General features: G+C 53.2%; 1 protein-coding gene across 3 annotated transcripts in view; it reads right to left on the minus strand.

Annotated features, from left to right (window-relative positions):
- ACVR2B (activin A receptor type 2B) overlaps positions 1–9,599 on the minus strand; it is a 34,579-nt gene extending 24,980 nt beyond the window's left edge. The window contains exon 1 of one of the 3 annotated variants that reach the window (XM_074345227.1): positions 9,380–9,599. In XM_074345227.1, the coding sequence (XP_074201328.1) occupies positions 9,380–9,431 (52 nt within the window). In that variant the 5' untranslated portion in view covers positions 9,432–9,599. Of the gene's footprint in view, positions 1–4,449; positions 4,764–9,379 lie in introns of those variants that run through there. The other 2 variants (XM_045509735.2, XM_074345226.1) reach the window with 2 other exon arrangements.
- Positions 9,600–12,668: the final 3,069 nt, after the last annotated feature.

Here is a 12,668-nt window from a genome sequence, read left to right on the forward strand (position 1 = left end):
TCAACCAGAGATGTTTTCTCAATCTGTCCATCTTTTCAGGTGCCTTCAGAAAGAGGGTTGGTCCTGATTATCAAAAGAGGGTATTTCCATAGCTATTTTTTACCCACTTTTTAGATATATTTTCAGGACCATAAAGACACCTCAACAAATACACAGAAACTGAGGTCACCGGTGCAGATAAGACTGCCCGTGGAAAGTGTTAATTAAGAAGAACACTGACCCCAAAGCAGAGTCCTGAAAAAAGTAACTTCCATTCCAAAGTGTAACTCAAGAGGAAAACAGAATTCACTTTCAACCAACCTTATTATTTCAGACTATTATGGACTGAATTGTGTGTCCCAAATTCATAACCCCCAATGGGACTGTACTGGGAAAGGTCTTTAAAGAGGTAAAATTAGGTCAATTAAGGTCATGTGGGTGGGGCCCTAAACCAAGAGGACTGATGTCCTTATAAGAAGAGGAAGACACAACAGGAGCATACACACCCAGAGGGAAGGCCGTGTGAGGACACAGGAAGAGGGCTGCTATCTGCAAGCCAAGGAGAAAGGGCTCACCAGGAACCAATCCTGACCACACCTTGGCCTTGGACTTGAAGTCTCCAGAACTGTGAGAAAATAAATTTCTGTGACTTAAGCCACGCAGTCTGTGGTATCCTGCCAGGGCAGTCTGAGCAGATTAATGCACAGACAGTGCACATCACCTGTACAATGTGGGAGAGCTGACTGGGACGTCACTCACACATGAAAACAGTACCATTAACCCCCTGCCACTTACATCCAGGAGCCGGGCCTGACAGGTGGCCTTACACAAGCAGTCCCAGTGAAACAGCAGTGACAGAGTAGAGAGCGTGCTGAAGAAGGGACTAGGAGAGCAGGCGCTTTGAGAACAAGTCATCTTGAACTATCTTCAGCCAGTCAAGGCAGAAAATTGTGCAAGGGAACAAGGCACACATTCAGCCCCGAACTGAAGCTCATCAGAGCCCCTTCTGTTGTGAAAACCTGCCCATCAGACTCTAGAGTAATTCTTTTACAGGTTTCCCCATAGCCCCTACCATCGTCACCACCACATCAGGATCCGGTCATGCCAAGAACGTGTCAAATGCACTTAGCTCACCAGGAGAGCCCTGCTCCCCACAGCAACTCACAACCTTCAGCAAGAGCACAGTCTCCCCAGGGGTGGAGGCAGCACAGAGCGCAGCTCGTGAGCACACATGTGCACGTCCGTCCCAAACCCAGACCACAGTCTGGCTGGTCGGCTGCCACTTCCCTCTGTGGGCACGGTAACCAGGAGACTTAAAAGGGGAAGCAGCCTCTCTGGCTCCCCTCAGACACCAGGCCAGTGAAGTGAGTGAGCTCCCCCGTCCAGCATCCTTCACGATGTTGGCTATTTCCAGCCTCTGTAATCTAGCATTTCTGGAGGTGCGGAGGTGCTCACAGACTGCTGCAGGGCTACCTGCCATGCCATCTCACCCAGCTTCTACCCCCACTGCCATGGGGTTGGGGGGACAGACGACAATGTGGTATAACCGTGTATAACTGTTTCTTAGTATTTATTAAAATTTAAAATATCCTAAGTGTCTTGAGACCCAGAACGTCCCCTCTTCTTGTCATCTATCCTTGAGATGCAACCGGTGTAATATGTAAACAATCACAAAGTCCATCAATAGGAGATCAGACAAAATGTAGCCTATATCCAAACTCTGAAATTTCACAGCTATCAAAAAGACTGAGTTAAGAGGGTATATGGCTCAGTGGTATATGGCTCAGTGGTAGAGTGCATGCTTAGCATGCACCAGGTCCTGGGTTCAATCCCATTAACCTCCATTTAAAAAAAAAAAGACTGAGATCCATATTTATTAAAAAGATTGCCAAAACAGATCTGAGGTTAAAAAGCCATGACACGCGACAATGGATGCAAGTTACAAGACATGGTGAGCAAAAGATGGATGCAAAGCAGTTCATACTGTAAGAGTCCGTACCTATAAAGCACAATGACAGTCAAAACTAACGTATGCTGTTAGAAGTCAGAGGAGTGGTCACCCTTTGGGGTTTAGGGGTAGAGACTAGAATGGCAAGAGAGGGCTTGGCTGGGGGAAGGGCAAGTAAATTCCTGATTCTCCATCCGGGCTCATTATATTGGTATATTAACTTTGTGAAAGTTCACCAAGCTTTCAAACTAATTACACTATTCAACATGCATTTTACACTTCAGTTAAATGTTTGAAAGAGAGCAGTACCATTTTAGGTTTAAAAAAAATTACCAACCCTATTTCTCTAAGTACTTCTATAGATACACAGGTCAAATGTCTAGAAGGATATCCACCAATCTGAGAAGGCTCACGTCCGGAGGACTCAGACAGGGCTGGTAAAAGAGACCCTGGTTTTATCTGTAACATCTGAATTTCTGCAACTGAATCTATGTGTAGTATTTGTAAAACTAATTAATAAAAATTAATTGAATTTTAAGTAGGAAAAGAAGTTATGGTCAAAGTGACAACTACTCCCCCAGTTACACTCCAGGGAAGCTAACCAGGAGACCCCTGGATGAGGGGAGGCTAAGGAGGGGCTTTCCAGGGTAGGGGGGACAGGACTGCACTGCCCTGGCTGTCCTCCTCCAAGTAGCCCCGCAGGACCACTCTTGGGGGGGGAGGGGAGTTCACAGGAGGGGCCAGCCAGGTGGAAAGGGAAACCAGAATTCACCTCTAACTTTTCTACCCCTCTATTTTCTAAGCCCCTAAGAGCAGATGAACCCTAATCCCCTCTGCCCTCAGGGAACAAAGCAGCTGGACCTCCTATGAAGCCTGGGCCACAGGGCTCGCCTCTGACCCCACCCCCATCCCCACCAGCAGTTCCAAGGGAGCCCCTGGGCTGCCTGGCTTGTGAGTACCTGAAGGGAATATCAGAACTTGGATAAGAAGGAAATTCCCAAACAGTACATAAAGTTTTCTTAACCCATGGCTGCCAGTCCAGGGCTCTGAGAACTCATGCACCCCCTTCTGATCAGTGAGGGCGAAGGGGAAAGGAGGCTATCGATGACACTGGACATCAAAAGGTATTGTCCTCATACCTGAAAACACTGTGCACCACTACAAAAGCCAGAAGGAAAAGTCACCCTGGCATCAACACTCAAGAGCATCAGCTTCCAAGTCAGCCTCCTGTTCTCATTGGTTCAAGTCTAGAAGGCAAGCAGGGGCCCCTCCCTCTCCTCAGATGGACAGGCAACAGCTGGTCTGGTCACATCTTCCGAAATGTTCAGCCATAAACCCCAGGAAGCAGGTTCCTCCATCCTCGAGCCAAGGGCTTGGGTTTCCAAGCAGCCTTCCTTTTCCTTCCCCAGAACTAATTTTAGCCTCCTTGGTTGTCAGAGTGGAACTGAAACAGTCAGCAGAGGAACGTTTGCAAACAAGAACATGTGCTCACCTCACAAAACACCTCAGCTCCAGCCCAGAAACCAGCCAGAGAGAAGTCCCACTGAGCGGCCAGGCCCCTAGAGAAGGGCCCCCTGGGAGGAGGGCCACACATCAGACCAGTGGGGCAGGCCTCCCGTTCCAACACCCACTCCCAGAGATCACGTGTCAATGAATGAAAACACCCAGCTAAGGCAGCCAGTCCCTGAGTCTGAAAAAGGCACACGCATGTGTACAGCAGAACTGGAATCACCAGGGCAAAGCACGGGGCTGTCCAAATGCAGGAAGCCATGACTGGTGCTGGGCTGGCCGAGGCAGGGCTGACCCCCCACAACAATCTCAGCCAGACAGAGACACCAATTGAAAAAATGACTCAGAAGAGGGCAGTAGCGTTTCCTCTCCCCTATCTAGTCCCCACCAAAAAACTTAGGCATCCAGGAGCAGCACCACCAGGACCTCAAGGACCAGGCATGTCTTGGGCTGAGATGGCAGGCCTGTGAGCCTGGTGGACAAAGATGGAAAAGGAAGCCCCAAACAAGGGGGTGGGTGTCTCTTCTGGAACAAAGAACAGGTGATGGAATGAGAGGGAAAGTTTAAAAAAAAAAAAGATAAATAATTCGGAGATGGCAACAAAGTCCCCTTTGGAAAGCCCAAAAAAAAGATGGAAGAGAAAGTCTCAACCCCAGCAAAAAACAAATCCTTTTAAAGGAGCACTTCACACACCAGCGACGCGAACTTGGAAACTGAAGCTTTTCAGACGGCTTCCTCCCACCCTAAGAAGTGTTTGTCATCCGTTCCCAGCGCAGCAAGCTGTGTGCTGAAGACTTCAAGACTACAGGGGAGACCCCAGGCAGCTCCCGGCCGAGCCGCGGGCCGGCCAGGGGAGGAGCGGAGAGGGAACACGGGGCTGCCAGCCTGCCAAGCCCAACCAGCAGGCGCCGGCAGGGATCAACCCCTGGGCTGGGCCTGCAGGGCCGGTGCCGGTCCTGACTCCTGTGCTGCCCACCACCTCCCCGGGGCCAGGGTGGAGACGCCGCCCGTACCTTTGGGGAGAGGCGGCGCCCCGGCTCCGGTGTCTGAGGGCTCAGAGCTCCAGGCCCAGGGAGGCGGCGGCTCGCCGGGGCGCCCGACGGCCGGCACGCTCGCGGGGGAGGGCATGCCCGGCGCTCCGCTAGGCCCGCGGCCGGCGGCGGCTCCGGCGGCTGCCAGGTGCGCTCACAGGAGCGCAGCGCTGCGCAGAGGCCCCGGCCCCGGCCCCGGCCCCGGCCCTTCCTGACATTCTGCGAGGGCGGGCGGGCGAGGCACGGTGCGAACCTGGCCTCGCAGTCAGGGCGGTGGGCGGGGGCGGCAGGCAGGCTGCCGGGCCACCCACAACCTCCGCCTCCCTGAAACCTGAACCACTTCTGGGAAAACTCAAGGACGCCAGGATTCTACTCGGTGGCCAGCGGCTCACTCGAACCATGAATTCGAACCAAACTCTGACGCTGTGCAGGCTTAGCGAAGCAGGATTCTCCTAGGCTTTGGGGAGAATCCAGCCTCCCACCCTGAATCCGATGGAGGGGGTGTAGAGCAGGCATTAGCCATTAGCCCCACTTCCCACAACTGTCTGTCCGTTTAAAAGCATGAGAACATTCTAGATCAGGTTCTCAATCAGTTCATTTGCATCCCCCCTACCCAGGGCATTTTCGGGCTTCATGATTACAAATGCTACTAGCATTTAGTGGGTAGAGGCCAAGGATGCCGCTAAACATCCTAAAATGCACAAGACAGCACTCCCCCTCCCTGCAATACACACATAACAAAGAATTATTAGGTCCAAGTTGTCAACAGTGTCAAGGTTAAAAAATCCTGTTCTAGAATGAAGTCTACCGGGCCAGGACCCTGCCTGAGGGCTGTCCACCCAGTGTTATTCTAAAAAGTACTCCCCAGACCAGCCCTGCCTCAGCCCCAGATCCCGGTCCGAGGTAACAGGCTAGTATCTGCAAGTGGATCTGAACTCTGACCTGATGTCCCTCGGTTCTCACCTGCACTACCCTGAGCTCCCAGGTAGGGGGCTGAATGCATAGGCACTCAGGGGAGGGTTTCCTGGGGGAGGGAAGGGGAGCAGGAGACCCAGGGCTGGAATGTGAACAGTGGCCAGGGTCACAAAAAACAGAAGTAAAGAAGTCATGTCCTTTGGCTACAACAGGTAGGTGTAGGTAGCAATGTGGGAACTAGCCAAGTGCAGCCCCCAAGGACAGCAAGTTGCCCCTTAAGACATACAATGGGCATGTGCAGAGCAGCCAAGGACTTCAAGGAGTCCAACCCAGAGGACCACAATTTCCTGGTATCAGTGCAGAACAGTGAGGGTGCATGCACAATGCATGTGCACACTCTTGCATGCAATCTTATTTGTATTTTCCTGGGGGAAGGATGGAAAGCTTTCATCAGATTGTCAGAGAGGCCCACAGTATAGGATGGGCGCTCTCCACTGGGCTCCCTGAAAAGGAAGTTCCTTAGGTGAAGTGCCAGGGGAAGTCCAAGTGCTATCTGGGGAATCGCAATGCCTGGAAAGACCCTGCTGGGTAGTGCACAGCAGCCCACCCACGCTGTGGGAGGCCGTGGGGTTCCAGGTGTTACATCTTCACCCAGGTGGGGAGCCTGGGAGGCTGGATGAGTTTCTCACATCATCAACCTTGGGAGAGTCTCTAAGAGCTGAGGAGGGTGCCCACCCCTCCCAAAGGGCAGCCTGGCCAGCCAGCCAGGGCAGAGCCTGGATTGTTTAGCAGGTACAAGGACAGGTAGCAGAGGACACCTTTCCCTGGGGAAGGGTACCAGCAGCCTGTGAGTCTTTGGTCCGTGTCCTCGACAGCTGCCAGTACACTGGGCCCGAGGGTCACTTCACCCATTCCACACACACTTCTCCCCTGAGGGAATGGACAATATCTCTGGGTCTGAGGAGCCCACCTATGAAGACAGCTTGGAGCAGTCAAGGCCTGCACCTCCTGATGGGACAGATAGAAATCAGGTCCTCCTCCCCAGCCAGTGGCTCCTGACATTTCACTCAAAATACTTTCCAACCCACCCCTTGGGCCCTGATCTAAACCCCAAGAAGAGACAGATGTCAGAAGTTCTTGCAAGGTACACAGATGTGTGTTTGGGAAGGCAAAGACCAAATGACTTGTTTCCCAAGGACACTGAGCCAGGCACAGAAGACTTGCAAAACTCATCCTGTATAAGCACAATGCACCATTGTTGTAGCATAAATTTTGCCTTTCCTTCTAGGCCTGCACCATTCAACATGGTAGCCACTAAAGCCAGGTGAGACTACTGAGCATTTGAAATGTGAAGTCTGAATTAAGATGTTCTGTAAGTATAAAATACACAGTGGATTTTGATGACAGTACAAATAAACAATATAAAATGTCTGTTTTTAATATTGATTACACGTTGAAATGATTATTTTGTATACATTAGGTTAAGTAAAATATACCATTAAAGTTAATTTGACTTTCTATGGACTGAATGTTTGTGTCCCCTCAAAATTCATACATCAAAAAACCCTAATGCCCAATATGATGGTATTTGGAGATAGGGCCTTTGCAAAAGATTAAGACTCGTTTATGAGGGTGGAGCCCCCATGACAAGGTTAGTGGAAGAGGAAAAAAGAACAATACCCCCCGCCCCACCCCAAGCACCAGGTAGGGCCATGTGTGAGGATTCAGTGAGAAGGCAGCCATCTGCAAGCTAGGAAGAGAGCCCTCACCATACACTACCATGCTGGCACACAGATCTCAGACCTCTAGCCTCCAGACTGAAAAAAGTTATTTAAGCCACAGAGTCTATGTATTGTGTTATAGCAGTCTGAGGAGACTAAGACACGTCTGTTTCTTTTTCCTTCTATTAACATAACACCCAGAAAAATCTTAAAATTATATGTGTGGCTCACACTGTATTTCTGTTGGACAACACTGTTCTAGATCTTTCTTCTACAAGGATGCCATGTGCTGCAGGGGTGGAGGTAATTCTAAACAGCAAGCCAGGATCAAGAAGGAAGAGAATCTACAAAGTACAAGGAACAGGAGGGCCAGCTCTGCCCCCAACTTCCGTCTAAGGAAGCTCTTTCCATAGTTCCTCACAGGTCAGGGCAGTGGCCACCAGAGAACTAACTGGCTGGTGTGACCATGAGAAACACCCAGAGACTCCCCACCTTCCTCCACGGCAGGAACACAGGTAGCTGGACTCCAGTCTAACTCCAGCTGCCCCACCTTGCAGGGTCCAGTGCTCAGCACTGCCCAAGCCAGGGAAAAGGAGGGAAAACACAGTCCTTCCAAGGGCCCAATCCCATTCTGCCCCACCTAATCAGAGAGGGACCTGAGACTGGTCAGGCCAGATAGAGATAAATTTGGGAGAGGGTTCCAGGTCTCAGGCTGTCTTGTCCTGGGAGGAAGTCCCCTCTGCAGGCCTGGGCTTGGGAGAGCCAGCACCTCCAGGAGGGACCCACAGACAGCCAGGTGAGCTGCCGCCCTTCCCTCTAGAAGAAAATGCCTTTCTTTCACTTCAGAGCTCTCATTCTGGGGGGAAAGCAGCACTTAAAAGGCAGAGAAAGAAACAGGTTAAACACCCCCCCCCCAACACCTTGCTTCTACGACACCGAAAACGGCTCCAGAAGAGCCATGACATCCCTTCCAGAGAGTGCCCAAGTACCAATAAGGGGTCTCTGTCCTCTAGTCCCTGCACTCAAGACACGGAGCTCCAAGCCCTACACAGAGAACTCACTTGCTTTCGGCGTAGACAGCTAAGCCATGCTACACTGCAAAGGAGGCGGGCGGAGTGGGAGTGGGGATGAGATGGAGATCCCGCATCCCCACCCCCGCAGCAGCCGGGGGATCCCAGCCCCGCCCCTGCACGCCCGGCCCCGCCTTTCGCGGGTTTCCCAGGCTCTGCGCTGCTGCCACCCCGGGCGGCGGGGGACCCGCGCTGCATGTGTAATGGGGGCTGGGAACAAAGACGCGCAGGACCAGGCGCCCGGGCTGCCGCGCACCAGCCTCCGCGACCGCCTCGGGCTTCTCCCTGGAGTTTTAACGCACGGGTCCCACGCTTCCCAGGGCTGCCCGGAGCCATTCCACTCCGAACGCGGAGCTCATCCCTGCGCGCACACTTGAGTAGGCGCGTCCCAGCGCCGCTAGAAGAGAAAAATCAGTGTTTCGGCCTTGGGGAAAAGCGCTCTCTCATGAGAACTCCCCGTGTATACATCCGCACCCAAACAACCTCAACCACTCACACGCGAGCAGAACGCTAGCCCCGCGGGTCATCCACCCGCGCGCCACGTGCTTCCCAGAAGCCAGAACGGACTGGAACCTGTTGGTTTTTCTTCTCGCCGCACCTCCCCTCCCTGGCTCCCAAAACACAGGGGTCCCGCAGGGTGGCCGCACCTCGCGTCCCGGGGCGTCAAAGGGAAAGCGGGCGCAGGTGGGAGCTGGCGCCAACTGCGCGCCTCCCGGGGAACACGACGCCGACGCTGGTGGGATGGGGTGTAGGGGACTCCTCCGGGCTACGTGAAGCGGGCCGCTTCGCTTCCTTACACCTAGTGACTCTGAGGGTCGCGCAATCCTGCCCCCCGCCGCTGCTGCACCTACAATCCCGCCACCCCCGGATTAGCTCTGCCCGCCCTGCTTGGCCACCTTCCCCAGGCTCCGGTTTTCCTCTCATTCTCCCTGGGCTCCACGCGCCCGTGTATCCTGAACTCAGACGCTGGGGTCGCCTCCGCCGACCGGAGCCCCGCAGGCCATCGCACAGGCAAGACTGTCCCCCCAAAGATCAGTGAGCGGGGCGCCCAGCGCGTCCCCAGTCCCCGCCCCGGGAGGTGCAGGCTGGATGCAGGTGGCCCGGAGAGAAGGCCGCGGGCCCGCCCTTTGTTGGTAAACACCAAGCAGCGCCCGAAGCCGCCCCGCGCGCCCTCCCTGCGCCCCCCACGCCGCGCCCCGTTCTTACCCGCGCACAGCGATCCCCAGAGGAGGGCGAGGGCCGCCCAGGGCGCCGTCATGTTCCGCGGCGCCGCCCCGCGGACACCAGGAGCCCGCGGGCAGGGCCGCGCGGCGCTCCCGGGGCGCGCAGGGCCCGGCGGCGGCTGCGCTCTCCTTCCCGCTTCTTCCTTAGATCTCGTTCCCTGCGCGCTTCCTGCGCCTTCGTCCCGGGGCAGCGTGCAGGCTCCTAGGGCCGGGCGGCTGGGCCGGGCTTAGGGCCGCTGCGGACGGCACAGGCTGCGGCCCGGGCTGCGGGGCGATGCGGGGGCCGGGGGGCGGCGGCGCGGCGCGGGCCGGGGCGCGCCCGACTCAGGCATAGCGCGGCGGGGCTGGGCCCGGGCCCCGGGCGCAGGGGCCGAGTCCGGAGGGGCCATGAACGGGGGGAGGGGTGGGGGGAGGGGAGCTGAACCGAGTCCAAAATGGCTCCTGAGCCGCGGCCGCGGAGCCGAGCCAGCGGGGAAACCCGGATGTTGGATACAAAGAGGCGGGCGAGCTGGGCGGGGAGGGGGAGGGGAGGCGGGCCCTTCGGCCGCGTGGTCCGCGCCCCCCTCAGGGGCGGAGCCCCGGAGAAACAACAACACGGAGGCCCCGCCCCAGCCCACGCCCTCCGGGAGGGCGCGTGCAAACCGCGGGTCTGGAGCGCGAGGCAGGGCGCGATGGCAAAGGTGGCGGGATTGGACCCCCGGACCACTTTGCCCCAGAACTCCAGGACCCCGTGGCCGCCGCTCCGGGATTCTTGCTTCGTGCGCAGGCGACCATGCTCCCGAGGGCATGATGCCCTGCTACTCCAGAGTGGGTGGGCCGCCCCCGACTCTGGCCTGGATTCCTCTCTGCGCCTCCGTTTCCCCACATGAGATGCGAGTCACAGTGAGCCACAGGAGAGTCGTGTTTATTGGTGAGTGAACTAATCAGCAGGAAAAGGCTGATTTCTCTAAAATAACAAGTGGACCACCACGTCTGCAGCCCAACCCCCCACCCACACACACGCACAAAAGGCACAGCTGAGTATCTTGGAATTGAACCCATCCAAGTGAGGGAGGGCGTAAGCCCCGCCCCGTAGAGCAGCAGCAGGTGGGAAAAGGCCTCTGGGAACTTGCTTTCCTCACCCTTACCCACCTAAGTGTTCTCAGCACTCCCACCCCCCACCCCCAGCTTCAATCTGCACCTTCAAAACCGTTAATTGCCTTCAGTCCCCGCAATTGAAGATCTTGTCTAGCAAATGTCTGGGCTGTCCTCTTCACCCCCCAGATTCCTCTTTGGGGACCATTGTTCTCTATCTCAGATTCTACGGTGCTTGTCACAACCATAGTTTGGGAGGGTCATGATGCCCCCCACCCCCAGCTAAAGAGGGAAAGACCCCTCATAGCTCAGGGACGAGGCGTGGAATCCTTGGATACAGAAATTGTCCTCTGGCCTTTCCAGATTTGCCACAGCCTTTCTTGGAGCAAGGCGAGAGCAGCTGGGCGGGCTGAAACTGAGCTGTTTCACTTCTCTGAGCCTGATTCCTTATACAAAAAGTGAGGAGGTTAGACTCCTGTGCTTTGCTTTTTTTTAATAGGAGAAACCTTATTTATACAAAATCTTACATAAAGTCCACCCTGTAAGACGTAAATTGTCTTGACCGAAGCTGAAATGAGGATCCACCACCTCCAGTTTCCAAAGCACCTGAAACACCTCAGGCATTACACTTTAGAACCATGACCCAGAAAGATTTGGGGGTCTCTAAAGGCCCCTTCCAGTTCTGGAAAATCCCATGTCAAAGATTACAGCTCCTTATTGGGTTGGCTGGTTCATCTCGTCTACTTCACACCAGATTGGTATCACAGTAAGGGCTCACATCTCTGTCTTCCACCCTGACATCTCTGGGAACTCCAAATTCATATAACCCACTGCCTACTTGACATCTCTATTGGGCAGCCTTATCAGGCACCTTGTTATTTGACCTAGCTAAAGAATTTCTCATTTCCCTTGTAAATCTACTCCTCCAGTTGCCCATCTGAATCAGCAGTATAACCAACCAATTGCTCAAATCAAAATTTTATGAGTCATTCTTGATTCCTCCCATATTCAATCCATCAGCAAGTTGGTTTAATCCTCCCATGGCTTCCTGTTACAATAGCTGTACATAATCAGCCCTTCTTCCTCCATCTCACCATTATCAGCTAGACACACTGGCCTGCTTTCTGTTCCTGAGACACATTAAAGTTTTTTCTGCCTTAGAACCCTCGCAGTCCCCATTGCCACTGCTGAAATCCTCTTGCAGAGCTGAAATCCATGTTGTTGAGCTCATAGGATTAGCCTCTGTCTCTGCCACCATTTGTTCATGAGCCTATAGGCTGTTTGAGAAAGGTGATGATGGAGATCTGAAAAGCAAGTTTGATTTGGGTTTTCTGCCCTTTTGAACTAAAAGAGTAGTAAATACTGCATTTGATATCAGATATGAGATGACTGGAAGCTGGAAGGCAAAAACCCAACAAATGTCCACAATAAAACTTTGGGCAGGGAATTCTTCCATTCAGGCATTCTGTATGTTAGAACTGCTCTTCCATGATATCTCTCCCCTCCGCAGGGATCAAGGTCAGAAACCAAGGAATTAAGAAGAAACAATTCAGCATGGCATCCTTCAGTATCAAGTTAATAAGAGAAGGCAGAAGACTACAGCATTATAATATAACTGATACCTGTATAATTATAACACATTCTATTGTGAGGGTTAAATGCATTTAATTGGCAAGATAAACTCTTTAAGTAATTTTTGTAATTTTATTTGGAGACCTTTTCATTTAAATACATAGAAGCAGCCCCAGACTCTCTCAGCTTCTGAAAGGCCCTGGTTAGAGATATGCTGTAGTGGGTAATTATGAGAAATATGGGGTAATATACAGTAGTATTTATTAGTGGGTAATTTAGGTACAGCAGTACCACCTTAAACAATTTAAGGGGGGGTTACCATTAACACTGTATAATTGGGTGGGTGCATGGGTTTTTTAGCAATACAGTTCACCCAAAGCTTAACCATGTACTTCCAATCTGTTCTGTGTGTCTTCAACATCAAGTTACTTCCTAGACACACTTCTCAAATAGTTTTTTTGTTTCTTTTCTTCCTTGCCCCCGTAGTTCTTCTTCCCACCCTCTCTTAACTTAATGGTGACTACCTTGAGGTCAACTAAATTGAGTGGCTTGAATGGAAAGGTAACTCTATAATTCTCCAAATAGATTAGATAATGCTGTGCTAATGGAAAATCCCCACACCTCAG

Source organism: Camelus bactrianus, chromosome 17, assembly GCF_048773025.1.
Source record: "Camelus bactrianus isolate YW-2024 breed Bactrian camel chromosome 17, ASM4877302v1, whole genome shotgun sequence".
In the NCBI taxonomy this organism is placed as follows: Eukaryota; Metazoa; Chordata; class Mammalia; order Artiodactyla; family Camelidae; genus Camelus; species Camelus bactrianus.